The sequence below is a fragment of the Dendrobium catenatum genome, unplaced genomic scaffold (assembly GCF_001605985.2).
Source record: "Dendrobium catenatum unplaced genomic scaffold, ASM160598v2 fragScaff_scaffold_207, whole genome shotgun sequence".
In the NCBI taxonomy this organism is placed as follows: domain Eukaryota; kingdom Viridiplantae; phylum Streptophyta; class Magnoliopsida; order Asparagales; family Orchidaceae; genus Dendrobium; species Dendrobium catenatum.
Genome location: NW_021318669.1, coordinates 26,946 through 35,974, shown reverse-complemented (window position 1 = coordinate 35,974; position 9,029 = coordinate 26,946). Strand labels below are relative to the sequence as shown.

The 9,029-nt window shown below is 33.8% G+C and overlaps 1 protein-coding gene across 1 annotated transcript; it reads left to right on the top strand.

The window, feature by feature from the left end:
- The first annotated feature begins 4,208 nt into the window (after positions 1-4,208).
- Positions 4,209-6,733, top strand: LOC110102443 (probable xyloglucan endotransglucosylase/hydrolase protein B). The gene is made up of 4 exons (XM_020830781.2): positions 4,209-4,439; positions 4,514-4,614; positions 4,930-5,123; positions 6,147-6,733. Exons 1-4 carry the CDS (start codon positions 4,250-4,252, stop codon positions 6,544-6,546), a joined length of 885 nt encoding a protein of 294 aa, XP_020686440.1. The 5' UTR covers positions 4,209-4,249; the 3' UTR covers positions 6,547-6,733.
- Positions 6,734-9,029: the final 2,296 nt, after the last annotated feature.

The following is a 9,029-nucleotide window of genomic DNA, read 5'->3' as shown; positions in this document are numbered from 1 at the left end:
GACAATGGACCATTCTTTCAACATTTAGGCATCTTAATATAAAATAACAACAACATTAAGCCTTTATCCCACTATGTGGGGTCGGCTACATAAATCATTTTTCTACATTGTGTCTTGTTAAAAGTTATATTCTCATTTAAATCTAATAAAAAGGTTATTTCTAATATTTTATAATCAAGTCTTTTTAGGTATATCTCTACCTTTCTGAACATAAGTCAAATCTATTATATCTACTTTCCTAACTGGGTCTTCGGAAAGCCACCATTTTATGTGACCAAATCATCTAAGGCAACTCTCTCTAGTCTTATCTTCCACTAGATCTACTCCAACATTTTCACGTATATGCTCATTTTGTATCATGTCTCTAAGAGAATAGCCACTCATCCACTTGAGCATCCTCATCTCTATAACACTTAACTTAATATTTTGCTTCTCTTTTAATGTCCTAAACATTCTAGACCATAAAGCATTTTAGGTCTAACCACCATTTTATAGAATCTCCTAAAATTTGAGGGGGACTTTTTATCACACAACAAGCCATATGCATTTCTCCCACTACAGAAAATTCTGCTATTACCGTCGGAGTTTCCGACAACAACATATACGTTAGAAAGAGAAGCGTTCATACCGGTGGCAAATACGCCTATAATTTTATTGTGATCGTTCCGGCGAAATTGTTGCTGTTAACTTATCAGCATATATATCGCCGGTTGTGTCATATATATTTATTTATTTATGGACATATGTAGAAATCAGTTTGATAAGTCAAAAGGTTATTTTTTTTCTTTTTGATATAGGTTTCCGACGGATTATCCGTCGAAACCACCATCAGCAATACGATACAACGACAATTAGTTGTTTTTCCATCGTACTTTTATGCCGAAATTTCTAGTGGCAACTTCACTGGTTTCGTTCGTCGGCAGTTGTGCAACAGCTCAGTGCGACGGATTATCCGTCGGTACTTTCGACGTACAATTGCGCCGGTAATACTAGTGGATTAAACACCATAATTCACTCAAAAAAGACGTCATATTTGCATCCCTTTTTTGGTCGAAATTACGCTGGAAATGCTATTAGAAATTTTTCCGACAATAAAAATGTATTGTTAAAATTTTTCGACGCAGATTTTACTGTCCAAGGCTTTTTCGTTAGAAATTCGCCAGAAAATGGAAATTCCCGACGTATTTCAACTGTTACCGTCGGATATCATCTTCAGGTAATAAGAGATTTTTGTGTTGTGTCCACTTCAACCATCCAGGTTGAATTCTACTTATAATATGTCCATCTATTTCACCATCAATTTGAACAATATACCCAAGATATCTAAAATGTGTACTCTTATTAATGACTTGATCACCCAAAGTCACAATCCCCAACTAGAACAATTATAACTAAAATTATGCTCCATATATTAAATTTTAGATCTACTCAAACGGAAGCCTTTAAACTCTAAGGTTACCCTCCATAATTCAAGCTTACCTTCAACTCCCTATTTAGTCTTATCAACAAGAATAATATCATCACTAAAAACATACACAAGGGCACAACCTTTTGCAAATGTCTAGTGAGAACATCCATGACTAATGCAAAAAGATATGGGCTTAAGGTTGATCCTTGATATAATCTAATTGAAATAGGAAAATACTTAGTCAAACCACCTTGTGTTTGAAGACTGAACACAAGTAACAGCTCATGCATACATGTCCTTAATGACTTGAATATAAGCATTATTAACACTTTTCTTTTCTAAAACTCTCCATAGCACTTCTCTTGGAACTTTATCATATGTTTTCTCTAAATCAATAAATATCATATATATATCATCCTTATTCTCTCTATACTTCTCCATCAAACCTCTCAATAAATGTATATCTTCCATAGTAGACCTACCTGGCATGAATCCAAATTGATTTTGAGAAACATTAGTATCATGTGGCAACCTATACTCCATAATTCTCTCCCATAATTTTAAAGTATGACACATCAACTTAATTCCTCTATGATTCGCACAATCTTGTGCATCACTTTTATTCTTAAAAATATGAATCAACACACTCATTCTTCACTCATCTAACATCTTTTTAATTTTTAAAATAATATTAAATGTTTTATTAAACCAAGAAATTCATTCATCTCCTAAGTATTTGCACACCTCTATTGGAATATCATCAGGTCCAACAGCTTTAAACAATCTTGAGCTTAAAGGATCCATCTCGCCAAGACGTTAGATTTGGCTATAAGCATGCAACATATAAAGATCACATGGTCATTTAGTTATCATCCTGAAATTATTTGCTATGCTTTAAATGGTTTATTTGGGCTCATTTAAACTCAAATCAGTTTACATTTAAATAATCCTTATTTGATTTTACAATTTTCAATTTAAATATACATAAAATTAGCGCCCAATAAAATTAATTTTAATTACATATCACAAGTAATTGTCAAAAGATGTTTTGACAACTCAATCAATCTCCTTTTCTGCTTTCCACCTTGAACCTTTGACCCAACGAGTAGGGTTTAGAAATTTCCCCAAAGACAAAAAAATGGCAAGGTTCAGATTTCCTTAAAATGACCATTAAGTAGCGTTTTCATTAGGGGTGTCAATTCGGGGGTCAACGGGTCGAGTTTGGTTCGAACCCGGAACTGACCTGGTACTGTTCAGGTCAACCTGAACCAGACCCATTTTTAAAACGGGTCAGGTTTCCGGACCCGAACCCGGCCCAATTCGGGTCTGAGTCAACCCGACCCGACACGAATGACCTGAAGTTGACCTAAAATTGCTAGTTTTCGAGTCAAAATCGTTAAATCTTCGATTTTCGTGTCAAAATTGGGTAAAAAATGGTCAATCTCGGGTTTCTGATTCAAATAGGAGTTTTCGTGTCAATTTTGGATCATTTTCGGGTTGCTGGATCAACACGAATCCGGCCCGATTTTTAAAACGGGTTGAATTGTTGAACCCGAACCCGACCCGTTTCGAGTCTGGGCTGACCCTAACCCGGATTTTTTCGGGTCGTGTTTCGGGTCGGGTCAAAAATTGACACCCCTAGTTTTCATTCCTCCCTTTTTGCAATTTTCTATTTTGCATGGAGTTATCTTCAAATTGTATGGGTGCAATACGTTTTTGCAAACAAAATCCAGCAATGTTCGTCATAAAATTGTTCAAAATTTCATGATTTTTGTTATAATTTAATCCTAAGAGTTAAATTTTATTACTCAAGTTGTATTTATTTCTTTGATTTTTTAATCCCAAGAATTTAATTTTTATACTAAAAAACTTTTTTAAGAATCAGTAAGAAAACTATCCCAAATAAAATCTAAATCTAAAAAAAAAATGCCATCTTAAGAATTCCAAGCTCATAAGAGCTGCATCAATTTATTTTTATTTTTTATTTTGTTATAATTTCATCATAACTTTAAAATATATCATAATATTTTTAAATTAGCATAAAATACCAACTAAAAAATTAAAATATTTACAATAATTAAAAAACTAAAATTTAAAATTATTTAAAATAAAACATAATATATAAAAAAATTTAAAATAATTTTCATAAAACTTTACCTAAGACAACTCATAACAAATCACTTCCATTAATTGATCAACAATAATCTCAGAGTATTCACATGAGATGGGACCTCTCTTCCAAACTTTCCACATGAAATGAGCAATCAATGGCCGGAAAATGCTCCGCCTCCGTCAAATTTGTCTGTCTCATTAGAATCACTGGCTGGAAAAAGACCAGCGCAGCACTTCTCACATATAATTTATTATTAAAACTATTTTCATTTATAATATTTAAATTTTAAAAGAGCCATGTCCTTACTGTTACTGCACTAAACTCCAAAAATTTTTAAACAGGAAGGCCCATACGCCTGCGAAGATCAATGTATCCGCAGAGAAAATAAGAAAAAAATTGATCTTCAGCTGTACAGACAGCAGGCACAATTATATAGCTGTACCTATAAGCATCATTTCATTCACCGAACAGCTAATATCTAATCAAAAATGGAGATTTTGTTCAGGATGTATTTCATTAAAACGATATGAAAATGTACAAATCCAAATCTGTCAAAAAAAAATTTTTTTTTTTTTGAATTTTATTGATCTAACAATTCGATGACACATAAAGTTTAATTATTGAAAATTTTCCCGTCCTCTACTACATAAAGCCTGCCATCTACCTCCCATTCCATTCGCTGCACTCCCTCTCTTCCCTTCAGCTTCCCTTCCCTGCGCCAGAGATCAATGGCCTCTTCTTCGTTCTCTCTGTGTCTCTGCTTTCTTTCTCTGTATTCTGCAATAGCCATGGCTGCCCAGCCAAGAAAGCCCATTGACGTACCGTTTCAGAACAATTATGTGCCCACTTGGGCTAGCGATCACATCAAGTATATCAACGGCGGCAACGAAGTTCAACTCTACTTGGACAAATATACAGGTAAATTAAACCTTAAGGTAATAACCATTGTTCATCACTGAAAGCTATTTTTTTGGTTTTCTGGTGCTCATCAGGCACGGGCTTTCAGTCAAAGGGTTCTTACCTTTTTGGGCATTTCAGTATGCGAATGAGATTGGTTCCAGGAGATTCTGCTGGCACTGTGACTGCATTTTATGTAAGTTTAGGGTGGGCATCTCCAACTGAAAATCTCTTTTTTCACTCCAAAATGTAATGAAATTAAAAAATGTCGTGATTCATCTCCAATCGAACGCCATTTTGTTCTGTAACTATCATTCTCTTATTTCGCGCCTTTCTTCCGAAAGTTCGATAGAGATAAAAAAAATGGCGCAGATGAACAATATTCATCCGCGATCAAATGGCAAGAACGGCGACTAAGTGTTTGCCGTTCCATTGGAGTTGCCCTTAGGTAGGATTAGTTGGTGTTGATTAGATGAGAAATCAGATAGTATTTTTGTTGTTTTGATTGCAGCTTTCTTCACAAAACTCGGAGCATGATGAGATAGATTTTGAGTTTTTGGGCAATAGGAGTGGCCAGCCTTATATCCTACAGACTAATGTGTTTACGGGAGGAAAGGGAGATAGAGAGCAGAGGATTTATCTCTGGTTCGATCCTTCAAAAGGATACCATTATTACTCTATTCTCTGGAATTTGTACCAGATTGTGTAAGCTTTCTTATACTCAGTTCTTTTGTTTTTATTTTTTGTTAGGGCATCTCTAACCGAATCAAACGTCGTTCTCCTCTCGTCTGTTTGTAGTTATTGTAACTCTCCACCCGAATTTAAGGTCATACCATTCAAAATGTGAGAATGACTTTCAATTTGTTGTTCGGTTGGACTGTCGCGACCACTACAAATTAGAGAATGACAATTCGTTGTGCCTTAGGGCATCTCCAAACGAACATCAAACATATGTATGGTGTCGTTCGGTCGCTCCAGCCAAACATCAAATCTTCCACTATTTGCTTGGGGTGAACAGTCTGACGTCAATATTGGCGCCTCACTGTTCACTCGCTATATGTTTTTTTTTTTTTTTAAATTGGAAAAATTGGTTATTAATTTTAAAATTTTAAATATGAGATAAAAATGAATATTTTTTTTTTTGTTATCTGAAAATAGAGTTCGGTTGGAGACAAGTTACAACATATTGATGTATTACTGTATTTTGAACTTAAAAATGAGTTTTTCAGTTGAAGAAGCCCTTAAACACCTACCACACAATTTTATATATTTATATATTTATATATTTAATATTTATTTATATAATAATTTAGTAATTTAATCAAATTACAATATATGCATAAAAATATTTACATTTATTAAAAATAATATTAATTATATTGTTAATATTATTTTAAAATTTAAATGTTATATAATAAATATAAAAATTCGACTAAAATAATATTTTGTGTTATTTATAAAATTTTATTTCTTTTAAGTGTAAAAAGTTAAAAATTATTGGATTTTTAGGTATTTAAATATTTTTATTTAAATTATTAACTATTTATATATCATTTTAATGTTTTAATTGTATCTTAGTTTAATAAATTAATATTAATATTTAATTTTCATATTTATAAATAAAAAAGAAGAATTAAATATTAGATATATAAATACATAATAATTAGTGTTACATACGCATTTCGAACCATTACAAACTAAATATTTACAAATTGCCTACGGAAACAGGTTCTTTGTGGACGATGTGCCAATAAGAGTGTTCAAGAACAGCAAAGACCTCGGCGTTCGCTTTCCCTTCAACCAACCCATGAAAATCTACTCGAGCCTATGGAATGCGGACGACTGGGCGACAAGAGGCGGCCTTGAGAAGACCAACTGGGCCAATGCCCCCTTCATTGCGGCCTACCAAAGCTTCCATATCGACGGCTGCGAGGCTTCAACCGAAGCCAAGTTCTGCGCCACGCAAGGCAAGAGATGGTGGGATCAGAAGGAGTTTCAGGACCTCGATGGCTTACAGTACAGGCGACTTTACTGGGTTCGTCAGAAGTTTACCATTTATAACTATTGTTCTGATCGCTCCCGTTACCCTGCTGTGCCGCCGGAGTGTCACCGCGACAGAGATTTCTGATATTGGTGGCTTTGGAGTTCTGCACTGTATGTGTTCGATGAAATGCTTGAACGAATACGGCACATGTTGGCGGTATGTGTAATGGTGATTCTAGCTTATTTTAGAGAGATATATATGTATGTTGAGCTCTCAGCAATTGAGTCATGTCATCAGAATTCTAAGAAGAAGTTGCCTTTGCCTTACTCAATCTAGCTGTCACATTCTTGTTCTTTTTCTTGATAACCTGGCTAGACTTTTATACTCTAACTCCACTGTTTTGCGTTTGCGAATGAGGGCCTTCTGTAGTTTTCGATTATCAACGCTGGCATATATTTCAAGGAACTTGACTCAGCCATCTCGTGCGAGCTAAAAAACCCAGGTTAAAGCAAAAGAAATGAAGAAGTGCCCCTCACCTCTATTTATAACCAAAAGGAAATATGGAGATCAAATTAACCTCATACCGATCGAGATCTTTCATAAAAATGTTATTTTTGAGACAATAGTAAAAATAGGATAATAAACCTATTTATTTTCTTCTTGTCATTTGGTTGAGATATTAAATGATTTCTTTCGTAAATTTGTTTATAAGTCACTCTTTAAGGGAGCAAGCAAATTTATGAACTAATTGTATTTTCATACATGATTATATAGGTAACTCTTACCTATCATATAGGTTCACCCCTAAGGAAATTGGTAAAGGGGCATGCTCGCATTGAATGAGTTTTTTCTTGTTTTGCATTCACTGGAGCAATGTTAGGGACCAGTAATTATTTTCCCCATTGAAACACGTATTATAGGAGCTAGCCCTTGTAGAGCTTGATCATGGACGCACATTTATCAAGCAAGTTTGACCAAAGAACTCACCTCAATAAGCTTTCATCCCGAAGAGGTACTCACTTTATGAGGACTCAGTTCTTTCAATAGTTCTCTCCATCTAAGGCCATCCGTCTTCTATAAATGTTTTCGTTCAAGTTATAGAAGGCGCACACCTGCAGAGCTCGTGATCATGACTCAATACATTCATCTCCATCTCACAACCACACCTTTCTAGATGACTCAGCACTCGTCCGATTAGCTTGAGTTCATGAACTAGATTAAGATGCTTATCCTGGAGGATTTATTCGGGGAACTCACTTCCGAGATTTGCCCATGACACTTGCCTTCGAGGAATTGCTACCCACTGAGGGCATCCACCATAGGCATCCCAATCCACGTCAAAGATAAATTTCCACATGTATATTTTGGCCTAATCCACATATTTGTATTAATATGTATCTGTCAAATCATATATTAATTCTCTATTCTTTTTCGTTTAGATTTTCCTATAGTCCTATTAATTCTATAAATAAATGGTTAAAAAACTTTTTGTGGACTTCATAATATTTTTACTGTTCATAGGGAGTACTTGGTTTCTCATCTGCCTTCCATTTTCACTGGTTTCGCCCTTTAATTTCCTTGCAATATCTTGCCAAACTTGTTATAGTATGATACTGAAATGATCTTACCTTCGAAGATAATAGGCGTTCTTAAATAATTATGCATGTGAATGTGTTCTAGTAATATAAAACAAAAAATCTTGCTCTCACATGCTGTTACAAAGGATCACGTCCTTTGTTATCTGATATGATAGTTGCCGTTCATATTTTTATATTTTTATCCTTTCTTTGGCCAATTGAACTGAGGATTTGAAGATCTAGAAAAGTCAAAGAGCTATTTTTTTTTTATGCTTCCTTTGGAATAATTATTTTTTTTTTAAATAATTTTTTAATATAAAAATTAAGATTTTGTACCGAAAGATTATTTTAAAAAGTTATAAAGAAAGAGTTTTCTTATTACTTCTTAAAGGAGTTATTTAGTATAAAATTAATATTTTTATAGTAGTAAAAAACTGCCACAAATAAAGTCTAAATGTTGTTAGATAATATTGATTGATCATTCACTTCTCTATTGCCTGAAAGCAGATTTTTGCTTTGCTATTTGAACTTCAGCATTTTTTCACTTTGTTATTGCTTGGAAGTAGTTTATACTTTATACAATACTTGATGTACCACTGCAGAAATATACACTCATTGCGATGAATAATTGTCATAATTCTCATCGATCATTTTTCTTTTTCTGATCGATATTCTCATCGTAGCACTGGTCACTAATAAGCTTATTATAAATCTATTACAACCTATAAGAATAATTGCAAATATACTCTATAACAATTTTATAGTCGCAAACCTATAGCAACAGATGAACTGGACACATCTTCACATGTATGAAAATGCTTATTATTACATTGAGGACATTGGTTTTTGAACTTATTTAGACTTTATTTGGGGGTGCTGTTTACTGCTTCTTAAAGCAGCTTTTTTTTTCTAAAAAGCTGCTTTAAGAAGCATTAAGAAAGCCGCTTTAAGAAGCTGTGACAAAGTTGTCTCAAACGAAACTTTAATGATATCTTAACTTTGTGAGATTTAAAAATTAATGGACTCCTCTACTCCAATAAAACATCTAAT

Bases quoted from the DNA above. Each gene is read 5' to 3' on its own strand.
- LOC110102443 (XM_020830781.2), top strand. From the start codon at position 4,250: ATGGCCTCTTCTTCGTTCTCTCTGTGTCTCTGCTTTCTTTCTCTGTAT. The intron at 4,440-4,513 runs GTAAATTAAACC...GGTGCTCATCAG, and splicing joins CTACTTGGACAAATATACAG to GCACGGGCTTTCAGTCAAAG. The intron at 4,615-4,929 runs GTAAGTTTAGGG...TTTTGATTGCAG, and splicing joins GCACTGTGACTGCATTTTAT to CTTTCTTCACAAAACTCGGA.